This window comes from Ambystoma mexicanum, chromosome 4p (genome assembly GCF_040938575.1).
Source record: "Ambystoma mexicanum isolate Mex_15411 chromosome 4p, UKY_AmexF1_1, whole genome shotgun sequence".
NCBI lineage: Eukaryota > Metazoa > Chordata > Amphibia > Caudata > Ambystomatidae > Ambystoma > Ambystoma mexicanum.
This window is the reverse complement of record NC_090927.1, coordinates 546,289,339-546,311,167: the sequence shown is the minus strand read 5'-3', so window position 1 is coordinate 546,311,167 and position 21,829 is coordinate 546,289,339. Positions and strand designations below refer to the sequence as shown.

The following is a 21,829-nucleotide window of genomic DNA, read 5'->3' as shown; positions in this document are numbered from 1 at the left end:
TTCCCGTCAGATCTTCCAGGTTTTCCCGGATTCTGCGAGCCTGGGAATGGCTGGCAGAATGTGGGGACCTGGTCTCCTGTTTCCTGTGGTGCTCAGAGGAGTCTTCAGATCCCTCCTTGCTGCCAGGATTTCATGGGTACCCCCCCCACTGACCTAACTGGGCAGAGGTTTTCAGGATGCCCTTAATGGGCCTACTCACCTGGGGTTCCCCATCAAATTGCACTGTGCTTGGGTGCCCATACCCGGATGCCCGCCCCTCCATTCCTGGGTGGTACTGGCCTATGAGCCCCATGCTTCTGGCTGGATAGTAATCTGCCATCCCTGTGGCCCTGTGCTCATGTGCGCCAGGGGACATGGGGGTGGCAGAGTCCAGGGACTGAGAGAAATAAAGGCCTCTGGTACTAGGGCTCCTGGGGTTATGCTCAGGAGTTTCCCTTTCCCAGCGAACTTGGTCTCTATCCGCCCCTGCTCCCTGTTGCAATGCAAGAGCCTGCGCCTTCAGTTCCTCAGTTAAGGCCTTACTAGACTCTATCAGTCTCTCCTGCATCGCTACCTGTTGTTGGAGCCAATCATTGTGCTGGCAGAGAGCCTCATTCTCTCTCTGCGTTTCCTGATTGGTCCTGGAGCACTGGGCCAGTCTTTGCTGCAGGAGGGTTACCTCCTGAGCTGTGTCCCTATTGGCCTGCTCCTGTCTTGCCAGAGCATCCTCCACCCTCCTGGTGTGCTCTAGCAAGTCCTGGTGTTCTTTTTGGAGGTCACCCAGTCCCTGGTGGGCCAGGTGATTTTCTTCCAATTTCCTTTTTAAGTGGCAGACTTCCTGGCCTAAGGTATCCCTTTCATGACTAAGAGCCTGCATCTGTGCTGCCAGGTCGTCCCTCTGCCTTTGAAAGGCACCAGCTTTCTGGCGCTCCTGGTCAAATTCTGCCTGGGTATCCAGGTCTTTCAAAATCAGTTTATTGCTCTCTGCCTTCTCCCTATCTAGGTGGCTTTGCAGGGTGACTACCTGCTCAGCACATGCCCTATTGAAGTCTAACTGTTGCTCCAGCTTTTTCTGGCTCTGCAGTAGGGAGTCCAAACCTTCGTGGTACTCCTTCTGCAAGGCCAGAAATCTGGTATCCTGGTCAGCCTTTTCCTGTTGCAAGATGTCCATATCCTTCTTTATTTTAATGATGTGCTGTCTACTCTCATTTTCTGACCCCTGGCTCCCCTGCAGCCTCTGCTCAGAAGAGACCAGGTCAGATTGGACCTTCTCTAACGCCATCTGTCGCTTATTCGCCAGATCTTGGCTTTCAGTACATTTATCCTGCATGTCTCCCATATATAGGTACAGGTATGCCGCTATCCTAACCATCTTGTCTTGTTCATCCTTAGCCTTAGGAGCCATGTATAGTTCAATCAGGGCCACATGTAAGGGACCCTGATCTCTCCATATATCTGACCCTGTTTCCGTGGCCTGCAACCAGACAGTCTGGTCCTGGTGAGTCCACTCACCTCTCACAAATAACTTATGTAAGAAGTGCTCTCTGGCTATTTTCATGTCTACTAAGGTCGTCATTCTAGAGATTGGTCTCTGTCCTGACTTACAGAAATGAGTATTTTATTTTTGCAAAACAGACCTTTTTCTTAGAGCGTTCCTTTGAGGAGTGCTTTACAGCGTAACACAGCGTGGTGATCCGACCGAATATGGGTATCTGGTCAGCTGGCACGCTGTATTAATCTGCACAAGCGATAGATCTAACCCAAACGTCCGGCACGAGCCCCCAATTTGTAAGAGGATTCAATTCAACACTACAGCTAAGTCAATCCCTAGTCTGGGATACTGAATGGAAACCCTTACTGATATATCTTTATGTCCAGTTCATGCGTTCTGGATGACTACCCCTATATAACACCCCTCTCTTAGAATCCCCCTGACCCCACTGAGCCAAGAAGTAGGTTTGTTTTGCAAATTTAAAAGATTTATTTGAAAAAAATTAAACAATGTATAGATATATCACACTTTGATAATAAATTAATAATTGGATATCACACTTAATCTGATATGATAAAGATTAACAACGGAGAATCTGGCACTAGCACACTTGTGAATAGGAACAGAAGAAGAAGGTGGTAGAGAATGCTTTATATAAGTTCAGATGGATGTAATGTTGAATGAAAATGCAATACAGAAAATACTTAATATGATTTCAACAAAACAATGTAATCACTTTTCTCTGGCAATCCCCTCCCCCCTTTATGCAATGCAAGGAAATGGAAGGAAAGCACACAGTTCTCAGAAATGCAATCAACTGTAATTCAGTTCACCCCAGCAAGCTTAGACGCGGTAAATTCAAGAGTGCGTTTTCCGCGATTGCGGCAAAAGTATCGGGGGTAGGATGCGGTTCTAGGTTCGTAGGAAAGCCACGATTCTAAGCTTTCTGAGGAAAGTTACTGCAAGTCTCTAGCACAAACGGTCACGGTGATATGAGCGATTAAATAAAGGTCGTTTTTCAGATTTGAAATTTTAAAGTTCAAAAAGACAAGTGCAGCTTGCAACTAGAAAATGACAGGTGACAGCTTTACAAATGACAGGTGACAGTTAGGAGGCAGTTCTACTTAGATTAAAATAGCTTGAATTATATTATTTTAACTAAGAGATTGGTTCTGCACAGTTCTGCTACGTACTCACAATATATTTAGAAATAGAATGGGCCTCGCCACGGATCTGGTCAGGTTTTCTTCACTCGCCCCGGACGGTCTCTGCGCACAGCGTCTGGGTCAGCTCTACTCTGCTGGTCTGGTCTGGGTCTCTGGTTCTGCTAACAGTGATCTGGGTCAGCTCTGCTCTCTCTCTGGTTCTGGAAATTTGATAGATTTGAAGTCTCTATGTCTGCTCTCTGAAGGTTGAGGGAGGTAAAGTATGGATTTTCCCGGCAGAGCGTTCCGCTGCAAATGGATTTGAAGGTCTCTATCTGTCCTGTCTGTCTGCTTTTATCTGTTATTAAAATGGGTGTGTGTGCAGCATCACTAGGCTCTACCCCTCTCCACTTGTCATTGGCCAAGCTTTCATTTCTCCCCTGATTGGGGGAATGAAATGAAGTGTCATGATGATGAGGTCTGTTTATGATACAGAGAACCCACCCCCTGTCAACTTTACACACAATCTATATTTGCTCAAAAAACATATTTGCACAGGTACACATTTGTTTAAAATTACATGCACCCCTCACATATCACAGGAGGTATCCCCTGTTCAAACTCTGCTCTTCCTGGGGGCTTGCATTCAGAAATGGCACATATTTCACTTTTTAACTGATTTTGCAATACCGGACATTACCCCAAATTTACACACATGTGCGCAAGGAGTATGGACATTAGTTGATGAAGTGTCAGATTTTTCACATGCACACATTTTGAGTAATATCCTCTTTTCCGCTAAAACCCCCCTGAACATACCACCGGGTCCTAACACGTCTTAAAATGTGGGCAGAAAAATCACAAGAATTATGGTATCATTTAAATAATTTTCACAAGTCCGTACTATGAGTTATTCATCTTTTTAGAGTTATGTTCTGGCCCCAAAGGGGTGTGGTTTCCCCCCCAGCACAAGGTTGAATTTCTGGTTTTTCCAGTTCTGCCAAGCCAGCTTGCTCTCACAGGCAGTGCTCCTCCCCTGTCCTTCCAGGAGGAAGCTCCATTTACGACTCCCGCCAATAAAACATTTGCCTGAGTCAGGACAGGGCTTTGTTCAGAGCTCCTGTATTCTGTGGGGGCTCCCCTTAATTCAATTATCAGAGAGATGGCATATCCTTAGTGTGGCCAGCAAAAGGCAGATAGGCCTGGGAACACAGCTGTGACTCAAGTTTCATCTCCTGTCGGGGGTAGCTGGTGGGCAGAATTCAGTTCCTTAAGCCAGGTTTCAGATAAAATGTCACTTTTTGTTACCCAGTTTAAGTCAAGACAATGTTTACATATGCAGCTAGAATGCTGATTCTAAGTTTAAAACTATGACATTTTTTAAACAATTGCAACCTATGTGACACTCAAAGTAGGTCACTCATTTCTTTTAAACATTTAGATTTTTAGTGTCTTTCAGTCCAAATTTACTTAAACTGCTGAAATCCACAGCTCAGCCAGTCTTGTTATAAACCTTCAAGTCACTTCAGAATATAACTTTACATTTGATCCACCTCTCAGTAAGTCTTTCTTTGGCATGCTTTGGGTTCATTTATTCAGTTTTCTACAAAAAAGTAAAATCTGGTGTTGTTTTAAAACGCCGGCTTTTTGATAGTGGTGAGTACTGGTACTGCACCCCTTTTTGGGATTTAAGAAAATGAATTCTCCACAGTTATGGGTTTGCTTTTGGCAATCAGCATTGCCATTCCCAATGGTTTCAGACTACTGTGTGGGTAGTCCAATGGTGGTTTTAGGCAGTGTCCTTCTGTGCCCATAACATCGGCAAAAATGAGCGGCAGCCTATTCTTCATGCATTTCCCTGTGCATTTTCTGGGAAGCTCTGGCCATCATGATGTTTTCCATGTCAGTACTGCACAGTTTTGAGGTAGGGCTTGGATGCGTGGATAAAAACATCCCACAACACCTCGGCTTCCAGCCCCTCAACACGGCACAAACTTGATTATGTTCCCTTTCTGCTCCTGCCCCACCTGAATCTCTTGTGCTCTCTACACCTCTCTGACTTCCACATTTTATACTCTCTTTCATTAATAATGGGCTGCAGGTGAACCATGGTATTCTCAATTGCCTGACCTTGTTTAAGCCCATTATTGTGACATGCCTGACCTCTCTTCTTCATCAGAGTACCAGGGTGGTATTGGCCATAGGAAAGATGCACTGCTTCTAGTCGCCTCTTCTTCCTCTCATTACTTAAAGGTAAATTACTGGGGAGGATAGAATGAGATTGGTAATAGCCCATAAAGGCTAAGGGAGGGAAGGGTAGGTCAGTATTAGAAAAGGGAGGGGGATACCATGTCTCGCCTTCAAGTACCCTCTCTCCAATCCCCAAGGACCCTCCACTCAGGTGATCCTTCCTCGATTGTGGACCCCCAGGGTCAGGATCCTAAAGCGATCAATGGCCTTTCCGTGTAGTGCAAGCGGGGTACAGCTCGATTGAAAACATATACTGTGGCATATACTGTGGCATAGAAGCCCTGGGTTCAAAACATATACTGTGAGCGGGGCACACCTAGATTCAAAACATATACTGTGAGCAGGGTACACCTAGATTCAAAACATATTCTGTGAGCGGGATACACCTAGATTCAAAACATATACTGTTAGTGGGGTACAGCTAAATTTAAAACATATACTGTTAGTGGGGTACAGCTAAATTCAAAACACATACTGTGGCATAGAAACAATCATACCACAGAAACAAGCAACAATCAATCTCACTGATGTGCATCCCTTCCAAAACAAATAGTCAATGGTGCTAGATAGGGTGGCTTCAAGATGATCAGCTAATCACACAAATGGCTCCCCAAATCTCTCATACAATTAATACTATTTAATGAAAATAAATATTTCTGTACAAATGCAGAGTGACACTGTCATTGAGGCGCAATAAAATAACTCCTGTGACAAAGACAAAGAATAAGTGAGGCAACCCGCAAAGACTTCCAAGCCTCCCTGGAGGCACAAACATATGTTAATCTAATAGCATAACATGGATTGGCCGAATCAGTACACGCAGCTTTCTTTTAAAAAAAACCATTAGCACCCCTTTTAGGGAACTATATTGGTGCCAATGGCAATATTAACCTCGGTGGCGGGCTGACCCTGTTGGTAACAGCACCGTCACCCGCGTTAAGAGACCCTTGCTTCACCTGGGCCCTTATGTTGGGCGGCGGGCTGTTACCGAGAGGGTCGGCACGCCGCCGAGGTTAATATCGCCTCATTGTCATGTTCCGATTGCCTGGAGCCTGTGCAACTGATAGTAGAATAAATATAGAAAGGTGTGATGCACGGAGGCCTGGGCATGAGATGAATGGCAGTTCATCATAGAGGCATAAATGCTCTTCTTCCTTAAGTTACCTATTTATAGTGCCATGATTAGTGGCACCCCCTGCATTTGAGCCCCCCAAAAAGCCTTAGTAATTAAGGATTGCCTGGTAAAAAGACACTGGAGCAATGGATATAATCCAAGAGAAAGAGGACCACCGAATTTCCCACATGTTCCAGGTCCAGTCTCTTCAGACAATCAAAACGTACAGCAATTGGATTGGTTCATTCAATCTCCACCTTTCATCATCTCTCTGCAGTCAATACTTCTCTACACCCATCTTTTCAGGAGCAAGCATGCTACTAACACCTGTCCAAAAGGCGCTGTGCACATGCAGCTGAGCCTTATTCTTTAGTGTCTCCAGGGGCCCTTGCTTGGAGAAATCACAGTTGTGTACTAGATCCGTTTCTATGCCTTTGTCAGTTATTGATGTGGTGTCTTTTTAATCAGACATGGCAAAGTAGGAATTGTCAATAGGCCAATAAAAGATTAGGCATCTTGATTTTTTGAAAGTGAACAGATTCCACCAATGCCATTCACAAAGGAAAAGCATATATTGATAAGCTTTGAAAACAATTGACACCATTGTATCCTTTGGAAGTAAGTGAACAACAAAATATACATAATAGATATGATTGCATGTTGAAAAGACATGTAATGTGTTCAAGGAAAAGTGTATTGAGTATTTAGCGTGTATGTGTGCTAATGTTACTTTGGCCTAGGGATGAGTGATACACTCAGCATTTCACAAGAGTCAGATAGAGGACTCATCTCTCATAAAGTATATTTTTTTTATGACTTTCAGTAGATTTTGGATGGGTCAATGTCAATGTCAATGCCACAGTCCTTGGTACAGCGCACAGCTGTCATTGGTGGCTTGTTCAGAAGGGCAGTTCCTGCACAGCATCCAACAGGCCGCACTATGGTGTCTGTGTGGCTGGTGCCTTGGTGCAGAGTTCCTACACGTTGCGACTAGCAGGTGCAAAGTAGGCTAATCAGGCACCAAACGATGAAAGTGTCTGTGCCAATATTCTGAGCCAGCCCGGCACCAACCATCAGTCTATTTCTGTTGCTGCTTGTGAAGGGCAAAACTGCACAGACAGTGCTGAACTTTAGAGTTTTTTTACTTACCATTAACAAATGCATGAAACATATTTTTTGCCAATAAAGCAAATGCCAATAGCAATGCATCGTGGAGAAGTAAGAGAACGTCCAGTATGCAGAAAGGCAGTCCCACAGTACTAGGAACATGATGCACGTCATCTAGTGCAGGAGGCTTCAACCTTTGGCTCTCCAGATGTTTCGGACTACATTTCCCATGATATCTAGCTATTGACTATGATGGTTAGGGATGATGGAAGTTGTAGTGTAGTACAAAACATCTGGACAGCCAAAGGTTGTAGACCCCTGACCTAAAGTAACAGAAGTAAGGCAAACACCTCAGCAATGCATAGATATCAAAGACCATGGGAAAGGCTACTAACAGCCAAGCAATCTGCATCGATATACGTGCAGAATCATTAACTACGCCAATGGACATGGATTTGGGTAGAATTACAGATCAGGTGAACAATTCTGTGTAAGAGAGGCAGCAGCCACTAATTCTGAGCACCTCAGCAGCAGAGCTATCAGCACAAAGGATTTTGGAGATGGGGGTATAAGCTATGTTCTTGCAAATACCTGCAGGTCACAAACGTATACATCATTGCTTGGAGGGCAAATGCATTTATAAAGATTAAATAGGAATGTGAAAAATGTGGTAAAGGTGATCCTCAAACTTTCGACTTACCCTCAGGCGGTGGAGGAGGGAATTCTTCTGGGTCTACAACGTCCATAATATCAGGAATTGTTGTATTTGTTCACAAAAATGAATCACTCTAAAAAATAAATTTAAAAAAACACACTTTAAGGCAAAGATCAAGGTTACAGGAATAGCAAAGATGTAGTTACAGCCTGACATCACGGAACATGACAGCCAGGGTGGAGGTATAATGCTCAATATGCAAGTGCGCTGGGATCGCAGCCACTGGTCTACTTGAAACGAGACATCCATCAAGGACACATTATACTGAGTTTAGTGCACATGTTCTCCTTTATATTGCAAAATCAAATGTATTGTGCCATATAAATAAAATAATCCGTAGATGAACCCACCCTCTTGCAACCTCAAATAACAATGAAGAAGCATGACAACCTCCATATATTGAAACAAACTACTGGTAATTGGGGAACCATGTGAAACAAGACATTTTTGGTCGACTGAATACAACATCCTATTTCGACTGACTTGGTTAATTGGAAAAATGGAAAAAATATACATTTTGTAATAATTAGTATTCTCAAGAGGCTTCTCAAAAATATTCATACGCTCGTTAACCTCCAACAATTAACCAATTTTCTAAATAGGTGACTAGAGACCGACATATGGATGTCTGAGGTAATGACTGCAAGCGCAAACATTCTCAACTAGATTGAGGGGATGCCGACACCCTGGGAGGCGCTGGATGGGCAGCGTTTGAGGGATGGTAGAGGAATCAGATGGCTACTGATTCACACTTGCCCACGCTGAGGCATGCAGACAGATGCTGAAGGGAAGGGATGGCCTGGCCATCAGACTCTCCTTGATACAGCACTGGATGGAAATTGTGGCATGGACTCCACTGGACGGATGAGACAGGATGATGGAGAGATGGCACATGATCTGGTACATTGCTGCATGTTACGTGGGAATCCCACACATTTTATGCTATCAAGTAGGTTTCAATGGTTGGATTAGACGGAATGAGTATTGGTACATGCACACGAGACGGCGACGAGTCTGGATAAGAGGGAATGTTAATCACACACTCACCATTAGTCACACTAACAGGTTCGACCACTTTAAGGTTAATACTTTTCTTTGACTCCCCCTGTTGATTGATTGGTTCCATTCTCATCCCCTCAGGGAACATCAAAGCCCTTTGCCAAACACCTTTCATTATCTTTTGACATCAACATACTTATGACTTTCCGCAGCTTCTGGAAGGGGGTGTGAAGGAAAACCTCTGCAAAAACAAATCCACACCTCTCTTCTTAATCCACTGATATTATCTGTTCAATTATTGGAGGCTTTCTTCAGAGTTTATCAATGAGATCCTTACCACAGTTTTTCCCTTCCCGCGTGACCCGTAGGTACTTCAATATTACTACCCTATGCTTTGAGCACTTTTCAGTATCAGACACGTTATCCGCATTATTATTATTCATAGGGTAATTAGTATCACCACATGTCGGTTTCACCATCAGGCTGCTTTATAGTAGTTACCTTAGATTTCTTGTGGATCTCGTCTAAACCCACTGTTTTGCAACACATTTTCAAACAAACATCTTTGTGGGTGGGAGAAACTACATCTCATATGCTTCTTTTGCGCCAAGTTCCTGTGTGGTGTTCGTACTGGCCCACTGCACCCGATTGGTGCAGTTTGGGACTGCAGTGACAATGCTTAGTAGGGCTTACTTTGAAATCCACGCCTGCCCTAGTAACAGCCTCACTCTTGGGAGTCATTGTTTACACTCATTTCATAAGCTTTTTCCATACACGTGTTCTATGCCACTCCTGTGGCGTATCCGAGCTAGACATGTGTTACCATAGTGATGAAGACGTTTGATCTAGCACAACTATTCATCCAGCCCCTGACAGTTTGCCATGAGAGGTCTCCTAGTGCAGGGACATGTAGGGTAAGTTTAGAGAGGAGGAGTTACAATGAAAGCTTGGAGTCAGGCGGCATGTATGGTCCTGCCTCCCCCAAATTAGGGTGCACTACAAATCATTCGCTCTAGAGGATGGCTTATTAAATCAGGAAGTGGTCCCTGAAGGTCCCGTTTCTGTTATAAATGATTGAGTTATTCAGTGGGGGCTTTCCAGCTGCCTACTAACTGTTGCAACACATGCATGCCTAGAGTTGTCATTCTACAACTGTGGGCAATGGTCCGTTCTCTTGTGCATTGGAATTTTTAAAAACATGGGGCCTCATTACACGGAAGGCGGTAAACCAAGGTGCTAATAGCACCTTGGTCCATGCCGGTAAATTACCGGTACCGCCATGGAGGAAAGGGGAATTACCACCCTATTCCAAGGTTGGCAGGGCGGTAATTCCCCCTTCCTCCATTGCCCTTCCCCATTCCCATTTTTGCCCCATAGGGCATAATGGGAATGGGGAAGCTGCTAATCACGGTACTGCAAATTGCCGTACCGTAATTGGCACCCTGGTCCCTTTGCAGGTTCGTTTTTTAACGCCTGCTAAAAGCAGGCGTTAAAGTACCAACCCGCAAAGGGACCTAGTAATAAGGCAGTAAGGGTTAACGGTCACCGGTACCCTTACCGGTGACCGTTAACCCTTACCGCCTACCGTATGGCCTTTTCAATTTGCAGTGGCTACTGTGAATTGCAATTTGCAATCATACCCTGAAATAACCTATTGTTTGGGTCTCAATCCCACTCAAGTAATGTTGCATTGTGTTTGCACCTGGATAATGTTTGAATACATATGGCCACGAGTGAGATTTGTATAAATATCTTTCCAAAGCATGATCAAATAAAATCAATTTGAAGACCAGATGAAATCCTGGTTGTCTCTGGTGTGGGGCGCTCACTGTGGCATAGTTCTCCAGATAGCGGAAACAGTAAATCGTGAAAATTAGCAATCATCTCAGGTCGGATACATTTGTTGGATGTGGGCCCCCCTTCAGGGCTGCCACCTACTCTATATCCGGGCACATACCTTGATCTGAAAATATGTGCCCAAAGAATTTTAAAGCACTTGTCCTTGTTAAGAGTCACCCAGGCAGCTTCCAGCGCCATGCAAACACAGTGCAGTTTGTCATTGTGTTCTTGACGGGTCTTGCCAAATACCAACATGTCGTCACTATAATTAAGGCAGTTTGGGGTATGTTTAATGACTTGGTGGATCTCCTCTTGGAAAATTTCTGCTGCCAAGGATATCCCAAAGCTTAGCAGTTTACTGCAATATAGCCCCATATGAGTCACAAATGTGGTAATGTAACGTGACTCCTGCACAGGTTCCAGCTGGCGGTATCCCTTGCTGAGGTCCAGTTTGGAGAACACAGTTGCCCCATTGAGGAGGTGGATCATGTCTGTGATTCTGGGGGCCTGGTGGCATTCTCGCTGTATGGCTACATTGGGTCTGTGCATGTCCACACAGAGACGCATGTACCCTTCAGCTGATTTCTTCAGGACAGGCACAATCGGGGAGACCCAAGGGGTGGGCTCCGCTGCCATTTCAATGATTTTAAGATCCAGTAGGCGCCTGACTTCCACCTCCACCCATTTCTGCAGGTTTATGGGGATGCCACAAAAGAGTTATACTACAGGTTTGAGTGTTGGGTCGGACTTTGCAATTTCATAATTTACCAATCCCTTTGAAAAGGTTGGGGAATGCCTTCACAACATCCTCGTCTGGGGCCAGATATTTGTGGGCCATCATACAATACAAGATGTGGACAAGACACATGTTGATGGCTGTTCGGAAACTCAACATACACCCAGTGTTGGCTTCGGTGGAAAGCACGTGCAACTGGATGCAGGCAGTGTGAGACTTGTGGGCACAAACTGTTGTGAACATCCCTTTGCTCAGCAATGATGTGTTGGAGCTGTATGGGAATATGTCCACCATGGATGGTCTTAGCCTCGGTGGGTATGGGAGCCAGTTGTAAGCTTCCTCACTCATAACATTCACTGTTGCGCTGGTGTCAATCAGGAATTCAGTCGGGGTGTCATTTACTTGTAGAACCAATATGGGGCGGTGTTCCCAGTGCCCACACATAGCCCCTCTGCCACTGATTATCCGGGGATGTGGAGGACACAATTGCTGAATGGGAACTTACTTCAACATATCTTACATTCCATCTCATTCTGTAGGTTCCTCTTCTATCTGGGAACGTGTGTAGCTGTCGAGGCTGCTGCATCACCTTCTCCTTCCACCGGTCAATATGTTCAGTACTCACGACCAGGCTTCCTGTCATTGGGATAATGGTTTTGTAAAGGAGCAGACGTACACATCCGCAGGAGGTCATACCCCCCCTACCTCCATATATTGGAGCCATGAGACCATGCCCTGTCTAACCTCAGCTACAGTACTTACAGCGAGCATATGGAAGACGGCATCCATTGAGACCACCATATCGAATGTACCCTCAAGTTGACAACAGCCTACAGGAGGAGATCCCTGAAGGAATATGAGAAAGAGCTAAGAAAATTAACTAATTACATCATAAGAAAGTGTGCACGACATCCCGAGATACTGAATGAAGAAATGAAGATGATGTAAGGATCCTAGAGGAGAAAAGACAAAGTAAAGAATCACATGAACCTCAAAGTGTAAAAGAAGATTACACGACAAACATCTATGCAGAAATCAAAAGCATGAAGAATGTACAGATGCTGAAATGCAAGATATATCAAGTCATAATATAGGCTAGCTATAAGTAGTAAATAGAATGCAGGGAGAGCCGCCATTGTATAGAAACTGGACATTGGTATCATGAAATAGTAAGCCAAAGAATCACTGAGAAAGAATGAAAAGATGTGTCGGAAATCGAATAGCAGGGTAGTGGAGCTGCGTTGGGCGGCTGTCTGGCCTAAAGTCAAGAAGTGAGAAGTCAAGGTCAGCTATCTACTCTGACGAGGAGCATGTGTGCGGAGGATGAATCCTCTCACGTTAAGGCGCAAGAAAGAACACAAAGGATGCCAAGTCTTAATTCATTTAAAAAGCTTGCAGAGTGAGCAGAATCGTGGTCTCTTGTCACGTGAGCCAAGGATGGAAATAGGGCTTGAACTTGGATTTCCAGATATGATAATGAATGCCCTTACTCCCTTTGCATTACCAGGATGAGAATATACCGCAAGGCCAAGTACAAAGACGATTTCATGGCAGAAGGCATGGGTAATGAGAGATTCTTGGTTAATTAGGTGGTAAAGCAGCCTCATGTCCGATCTACTTGCACCTGGGTTTTGGCTTACATCCTGCTAATTGAACCGAATGTTCCAGACATGGCACAAGCATGCAAAACCAATTGTATTAGTCTATATAACGAAGGACCTTATAGCTTAGAAGACCAATGAAACACTGTAACTCATTTTTCTTAAATGACACATATGAAGAGGTAGGTTTATGTTGTCCACCTGATAACGGACAGCCAATAACAAACCTGCCTCCTATATGATTGTATATCTAGATGTGTCCCTTAACCAATCGCAAATCTTGATAGGTTTTTCACTATTGCCACGTAGGACGCCACTCTGATGCATAAAGAAGTATATAATTGTATTTTTTGTGGAAATCGCTGAGAGGCTGAGAGAATGAACGTAAGTCCGTCGATGTTCGTTGTACACTCGATGTGTTAGATAATTGTTAATAAAACAGCAACTTGCCAACTTCTTGAGTTTGTCCGGTTATTTGGACTCAGAATTATTCTGTAACCCCATCCAGCCATAAATGCACGTTCCAAGGGCAATTGTCATGATCTCTGCTTCCAAAAGATCAGGACTTGCCCGACTCCCTTGGAAGCAGACCCATAACCCCGGTTCCGAGTGCCAGCCAGTCCCAATTGGGACCTTTTGGACCCTGTCCTGGCGCCAGTGGCACCAGGCTCATAAAGATGCCCAGTCCCAGCGCTGGAAGCGCCGGGCTCATAATGCTTGGGTGGACTTACCTGCAGCAGACCATGCTGCTTACTTACCTGCCAGTTGAACCCCTGATCCTCTTCTGTTTGGGACTACTTTTCCTGTTGGGTGGGGCAGGAGCCACTCCCTAGGTTCAGAACACTGGAACTCTTCTGGAAAGCAGGAACTCTTTTCTTACCTAGGCGTGGCTGTGGAAGGAGACACCTAAGCACTACAGGAGGCTATTTAAACCACACCCGATGGATGAATCTTGCTTTGTGTTATTCTGCATTCTCTGCAGCAGAACGCTCATCGTGTCTTCTGCTTCTGATCCTGGGCCTAAGGGAACAAAGGCTTACCATCCTGGAATCCCGTTTTCAGCAGCACCTGTAAAGACAAAGAAAGAACAGGTTAGCACTACGGTCTTCAGTGGCAGCCCATCTCTTACCTGGTCCATCGGCTGTCACCAACGCCTCGCGCTGCATTCCGGCATCTGAAAGACAAAGGCTTACCTATGCTCCGGAGGTCTTCGCACTGCATTCCGGCATCTGAAAGACAAAAGCTTACCAGCTCTTCGCACGCTCCGGAGGCCTTCGGCGCTGCATCCCGCATCTGAAAGACAAAAGAAGGTGCGTTTAAAGACATTGGGCAACTTTATTACTCACGTGCCATTACTCCTTCCCACGCCGAATCCAGTGGGTATTCCAGCACCCTTCAGCTTCTCTAAAGCTCCGAACTTGTACCTGCAAGATAAAAGGGACAGTTAGTGCGCATTGTGAAGCAGGCTACAAGCGCTTACTTACGTGCTTCCAGGCGCTTCTATTCCTCACGCGGGTTCGATCCTCAACTCTCATCAGCCCGCCATCCGCCATCGCCGGAACCCTGCAAAACAAGAAATATCATAACAAAAGACTTTTAAGACATTTGAAGTGCCCAGAACTTACCGTTCGTGCAGTTAACGACGGACAGCAGTCCTCTGAGGTCAAGAGGCCTGCACCCTTATCCAGTGAAGAAACTGGTGACAGCACCCTGCCCCGAGGCAGATGGAGAGCTCGGCGTTCACTTACCTAAGGTGAGGGCGTTAACCTTTGGGGTTCTACAGGAGAAGAGAAAGGGAAGAGGAGAGAGGCACCCAATAACCCCAGTTCATTAATCCCATATTTTCTATCTGCAGACATCTTACTCTTCGAGTCAGACATACAGTGCACAGAGGTCCAGCCCAAAGAGCCAACCGTGTGTTACACATCACCTTTGAAGATACGCCATTCACCCAGTCAAGACCGGCGCCTCTGCGGGAATCAGGTGAGCGTTACAACAATAAGCTACGGTTGGATGTTGCCTGCTGTTCCTAGGTGAGATGCCTTGTGGTGTTGGTGTGGGGGTGTTTCTACACCTAGTCTCGGGAGGATAGCTCAGGGGCAACGTGCTCACCTTGGAAGCAAGACGACATGAAGCACCACAAGTTCGATCCCCGGATCCGCGCTTAGAAACCTCTGGGTATTAGGCGCGTTATAAATAACCTATCATATCATACACACGGTCCTGAAGTGGTCAATGCCTCTGCAGGCAGTGCTTGTTTGACCCAGGGCAGGGCACGTGCCCTCATGGGGGTACCTGTACCCAAAGCATGTTTTGATGGTGCTCTTGGTGTTGTCTTGAGGTGCCAGCATTAATTTCTTGACCGCCTCTTGGTCTCTGAGATAAGGATACCTTCACTTTCCAAAAAATGACAACCTGCTGTGATATTGCAGCATCAGTCTGTGCCATGGCCAGGATCTCGTCGAGGGATGTTTGTTTTTTAAGCAATTTATTCTTGAATTCCGGGGTTTCACATCCCGATATGACTTTGAATAGCAGTGGCATGCACAGTGTTTGATGCGGATGTGGAGGTGCATAACAAAATAGTCAAATGTTTCACCTCTTTCCTGCATGGTGGCATGAAAAATATGCCTCTCTTAATCCACATGGTGTGGGTGGCAAAGTATGTAGCGAGCCCGTCTTTGATCTCCTTAAAAGTGGCTTTCTCCTCATCCAGCAGTTCATACAGGATGTCTCGCACTGATGCCCCTACAGACAGCGTCAATATATTCTTCTTGCACTCATCGTCCATGGGGCCCATTGCCCCAACATATACTTTGAAGTCTTTCACCCAGCTGACCCATCGTGGGCCGAGGTTGCCGTTATTTGTGAGGTCAAATGCTGTGGGCAGTTGCCATGGAGAAACATCCCCTTGCGCAACTTGAAACCCATCTGATTGGCGTGCAGGAACTGTGGCTGGTATGTCACCACCCAACATGGTGGCAGCGCTGCAGTCTTGTCTGCTGTCCCCTTGAAATGTCTATCCAGAATGTGCTGCCTCTCTAAAAGGTATGCCTGTGATGAGGGTTGGTCTGTAGAATGGCTGTCCAGTAAGACCTTTGTGAAGCGCAGATGTGTTTGGCTCCTTCTAATCAGTGTGGTGTCCCCTTCCTCATATCCTTAAACCTGGCAGCATACACTTGCCACCAGCCTTGTGGAGTAGTACCACTAATGTTCTGCTGGCCTGCTGGCTGCCTATCTGGGGACACGTGTCTGGGAGTCCGGGAAGAAATAGCAGACTCTGCTTTATATGGCACCTCGTGCCTGGCAAGTACCCGTTATGCTCGGGGTGGCCACACAATCATTTTGAACTTGCAGCAGCTCACCACCACAGCCCGGAATGTAGGTGGGCTTGTGCCTCATTGCATCACAGCACCACTCCTCCCCGTTCACCACCACCACCACCACCCGGGTGAAAGAAGCCGTTGCACCCTGATTCACTGCTGCGGGCCATACTGGGATTGAGTGCAGGCTGCTCCTGCAGCGAGCGTCAGGGGATGGCATAGGCCAATTGTGGGCCCACCAGGACGTAGGGCTCAGCCTCCTTGTCGCCAATGTCGGCTTGTCTCAGGTCGCTCTGGGGTGCCGCCAGGCTCAAATAGATTACATGCACAGTGCGCACAAAACATACAAGCCCACACAGACGATGCTGGTATCCACGTTCTAACTTTATTTTAATTAACTCCCCTCCCCCAGGCTTCCTTCCTCAATATGTCACTTTCACCCCTTCCCCCAACCCTAGCCCCGCCTTCATATAAAGACGTGGATGTATTAGATGTCCACAACATGACAGTACCTTTAGAACCACACGGTCTTTGCTTCTACCCTGCAAAGAATGCATGCGAGTTGGAATGGGATTTCAAGAGGTTTATCTTGTGGCAAAGGAACTACACAGCTCCTCTCTGATGCTGTGAATTTGCACCACATGGCTAAAGGTTGTGGGCTATACATCTCTGCTGCACAATCTCTTTCAGCTTTTTGGGGATTTGTCACAGATGCCCAGTACATAGAGTCAAACCTCTGCATGCCATTTTCTCTTTCGTGGAAACGTGCTGCCCATTAGAATTGCATTGGGATGAAAACACTGCTTCAGGGTAGTACACAAGTGGAAAGACTTTGGCACTGGCTGGGTTGTGGGCCCAATTATGCTGTTCTTGTTGGGCCTTTGACTCCACAAGCCACCCCACTTTCCTGAACTCAACGCTATGCTGCTGGCTCGCATAACATAGCTCCCTCCTGTTATTCAACTTTTCCTACCAACCAATTCCGGCTGTGGCCATTTCTGTTTCTGCTTCTCTTCCCACTTTCTCCTGCTCCCATACTGACCTGTGTAGTTCTTCGGGGATCTTCTCTTTCTGCAATAATTTTCAAGCTATATGTTCGCCCCTAGCTAACCTTAGCCCTCCTTTTGGGTTTACATTTCATAGCTATGCTGATTGCACTCTGCTCCTCATCCACCTGGACAGTCAGTGCACTGCATTCCACTGCTCTCCTCTGGATGACCTCCAATCAATCCATCTTTGCTGGATGCATTTCCTTCTCCAGTCACTGTGGTTAAGACCTTGACTTTAAGCCTCTTAGCCCAGAGATTAGTCAGGACTCCTCCTCATGCTACTACCATCTTCGGCTCCTTTGCCAGATCTTACCCTTTCTGGGGCACTGAAGCTGCATCTCTGCTACTTCGGGCCTCACCTTATGCCTGACTCAGCAAACTCTCTCTGAGCAGGCTCCATGTGTACAATCTCACTCATGCACAAATCCTCCAGAATGTGGTGACTTGCCTGCTATTTGTCCTCTGTCATACTACACATTTCACCACCTTTTGCACTTACCTGACAACTTCTCAGGCAGAGGTTCTAATTTAAGGTTCTCTGTGCCATTGTCCACTGTATTTTTTGCACTGGTCCCCCCCCTTTTAGCCAACTAAACGCACCAATTACCACAGTGCAAGATCTCTTCTGTCTTTATTTCTCAGTCTTTTATCTGTTCCTAGGTTTTCCCAAGCCTTCATAGATGGACGATCCTTCTCATTGTTGACCTCTTCTATGTGGAACTGCCCCCACCCCTCAGTCTACGCCTTCCCTTCCTTCATGTCTTCATGTCTTCATGTCTTGACTGATCTGAGCGCCCCATGCCTTTGATGATCGTCTATATTCCCTGTATCTCCTCTTTGCATGGTGGCACCTAATGCACTTGGAAAAACTGCAGAATCCTCGTCAGACCTTTTTGCGGTTATCTACACTGTTAACTGTACTATATGCACTTGCTCTGCCTTGCAGACTTGTATCATTCAGAAATTCAAGGGCTCTGAATGACTGTTCTTTCTTCCCTTTGTTCCCTCCCTACATCCTGGAGCGCTTTGAGCGCTTTGAAACACTTTCAAAGTGATTTCAACCCGGAACTTCACCTAAGTCAATGCATAGCGTGTGATGCACAGCTGAAACCCTTAATTAATTATTTGTGTCTATAAGTTCTTTTATTTCTGAACGATGTACCACTTATATCACGCCCCTCTCTTTTAACACACACCCCCACCCCCCAGTCACACTGAACCAGGAATCAGGCTCGTTTGCAAAGTTAAAATATTTATTATGTATTGCACAATATATATCACACTATTTTAATGGTTATACAATAATCACCAAGGGGGTGATGTCACACTAACAATCTCTTTAATCACAAGGAGTAATGATGGGCAAAAACAATGCAGCACGGAAATAATACTTTAGGTATGTTCAATCAAAATGGCAATGTGGTTAATATTTCACCCTGCACACTCTTCAGGTTTCAGGAATGCAGAATTCAACAAAATATATCAATCCCAATTTCCCCCAGCAAACACCAGAGAAAAACAGAATTGATTGGCAAACTTGTCAAAAAGGGTTTGAAAGTTGGCTTGAATGTAATGGGTAAAACACTAAAAATGGATTAATTCACTGAAATGGTTGAAATTCTAATGGGAGCCACTTTGTATGGTTTCAGACAAGCACTAGCAATGATTAGCGAGCAATAAGCAAGTAGAAAACTTAATTATGAGGTCGGGTGCAATAAAAAGCTATTTCACACGTTATAGATTTGAGCCAACGAAAAATTTGCGGCGAACTTTTTCGCGTGCGGTAAGCGCGATTGCGGAAAAACTATAAGGAGTTGAGATGCGGTTTTGGGTTTTTTAGAAAGCTTAGGATGTTAGCTTCAAGTAGACACTTCGTTTCTGGCATGAAATATGAAGAGGTTATGAACGTTTTTGTGGAGGTTGTTTTTTTCAGATAGAGGCAAAATGTAAAACAAGAATGCGCTTTTAAAATAAAAACAAGGTTTCTTTACACTAGGGATGGACTTTGAAGAAACAAACTACACGACAGCACAGCCACCAAATCAGGAAGTCAGTGATCAAGTTTTTGCCCATCGAGACGCTTACCTTCTTCAGATAAAATATATCAGCGCAAAGATGATTTTGACAATATTATTACAGAAGGACTATAGGATAAGAGAGAGAGTTTCAGGCAGGACAAAAAGGATTTCTAACAATACAGTTCTGGATATAAGATTTGATTTGGATAGGGATGACTATGTGACAATCCTATACTGTGGATACTCCCTACCAATGTTTTGAATGCAATCGTCAGGGATCTGGTCAAAGATTTCTGGGACAGACTGCTGGGCACACCGGACTGGATGGGTCGGCGATCAGCAAGGCCCTCTGGACACCGCACTGCAGGACTGGACTGGATCTGCAATGGCTCTCTGGTCTGCACAGCACAGCATGGCACCAGGCGGGGTTTAATCTGCCCTTCTGGTTATGAAGATAATTCTTTGGCAGGCAAGCAGTTACAACACAGCCTGGCTGCTCTTTGGTTTCCCCTTTAAGTTGAGGGATGGGTTCTGGAAGTTAGGCCCAGCTGAAAATGGTTCAACTATGCAAGGAGCCTTTCTGCTTGCAAAGTTTTTGGAGTCTGGAACAAGGAGTATGGATGGATCTCCTTCAATGTGCTTCGCCAATCTCTGGATGGTGGGTGGATCAGTCTGTTTCTCTAGGTCCTAAGCTGTCTCTATTTATGTGTTTCATAAAGGGGTGGGTAAGCTGAATTATCCTAGGCGCACCCCCTAAGTAGTCTATTGGCTAAAGTCTGCTCTCTCCCTTGATTGGAGGAGAAAACAGAGTGCCATCATGATGATGCGGTTGATGAGACAAAGCATCCTCCCCTTTGCCTTTTGCACATAAAATCTATTTTTGATATAATACATCTTTACATGTGTACAATCTTGATACGAATAACATACATAGATCGCATATTTGTGGAGCACACTCTATTCCAATCCTCGTTTCTGTGAGACCTTGGGTCAGGATTTGACAAATTTTTGCACTTTTGTCCGGGCCACAACATCTGATTTGTCCACAATTTTGTACATATGTGCGCATGATATCTGGGCATCATCATATGAAGTTTAATGCTTCTGACATGACTACAATTGCTACAAAACCAGAATTTTCACTAGGCCTTCTCAGAACCTCGCACAGAGTTCTGGCTCCTTTTAAAATGTGCACAAAAAAAAAAAAAATCACATTCACAATGCTGTTAGGTCTCTAATTTTTAAAAATTCGCACAGTCCTTTATCAGTCTTTTCCAAAAATATGCTTTCTGTCCATTGAGAATCAACACAAATGTCTATCCCCGCCTCCAAAGGTTTCTTGTAGCTCAAGAGCAATCCCGCCTTCTTCCTCTGGCAGAGGCCACTGTTGAAACAATGTTATGCCTCCTATCGCAACAATTGTATGTGTATTGGCCTACGCCAAGTTGTCTAAACATCATATGCGAACAAACTCCATGGCAAGGTCTTGACCTTAGAGAAAGTAATGTAAGTCGCTATCTTGGATTAAGCCGCCATTTTAGGTTCTCTTGTTATATGGAAGTCACCCTGAACATCAAAATGGAGGCCGAATGACATTCGGAGTAAGATTCTGGCCTTTGTGACCTCCGTACACACGAATAATTAATATGCCTGCAGGCCACTTGTCGGGGTCGCGAACTGAGACCTTGTCCTACTGTTGACCTATGTATAAATGTACAACTATATCAGCGAAACTAATCAAAATGCATATATTATAGGATTGACCTGGCAAGGAACCCATAGGCCCGACTCCTAGAATGGTTAACCTGCGAGAGGGTTGGCCAAGGGCTGGATAAAGAGTATAAAAGACCCAAGTATTCCAATGTACGGTCTCTCTCACTAACGCATTGAACTCTCGTTGAAGTTCGTTATGTTACTCTCAGAGCTGAATAGCTATCCGTTTGTCAATTGACTTTGGTAACTGTTGTAGCTTTTAAATAAAGCACTTATATGTTCTTTGTAACCTGTGTTGGTGTGTTTCTTTCTGGGCTTCCCGGCCTCATATTATATTTATGTTTTCACAGTTGGCGCCTGAATAGAGACCCTCAAGATTGATGCCGGATCATTGAAGGTTGACGCAGATTATCGAACCGGGATCAGACGGTGTGATACTGTGGGCCCGACCGAACGAGACGCGATACCTCGGCAGCGCTGCACGATCCGATCCTTGGACGATAGTCGTGTGGTCTGACACGGCATCTTGACGAAGGTCCATTTTTGAGGCGGGCAGATTTGTCGAAACCACCAAACACAAGGTAAAATTCGTTAGGTAAGTTCTTTGGTAAACCGTACGGTCCTCCTTAGGTTTGGTCAGGTGCAGTCGTGACCCGGCTCTTAATTTAACCCTAACAATTTGAATTTGGCGTATTGTATCTGCAGACACAATTACTGACCAGGTAACACCAATTTTTTGTGAAATGCCT

At 45.3% G+C, this 21,829-nt stretch overlaps 1 protein-coding gene across 2 annotated transcripts in view; it reads right to left on the bottom strand.

Moving 5' to 3' along the window:
- ARHGEF10 (Rho guanine nucleotide exchange factor 10) overlaps positions 1–21,829 on the bottom strand; it is a 1,326,864-nt gene that overhangs the window by 1,169,110 nt on the left and 135,925 nt on the right. For both annotated transcript variants that reach the window (XM_069606090.1, XM_069606091.1), the window contains exon 2: positions 7,788–7,875. In XM_069606090.1, the coding sequence (XP_069462191.1) occupies positions 7,788–7,833 (46 nt within the window). In that variant the 5' untranslated portion in view covers positions 7,834–7,875. The remainder of the gene's footprint in view (positions 1–7,787; positions 7,876–21,829) is intronic.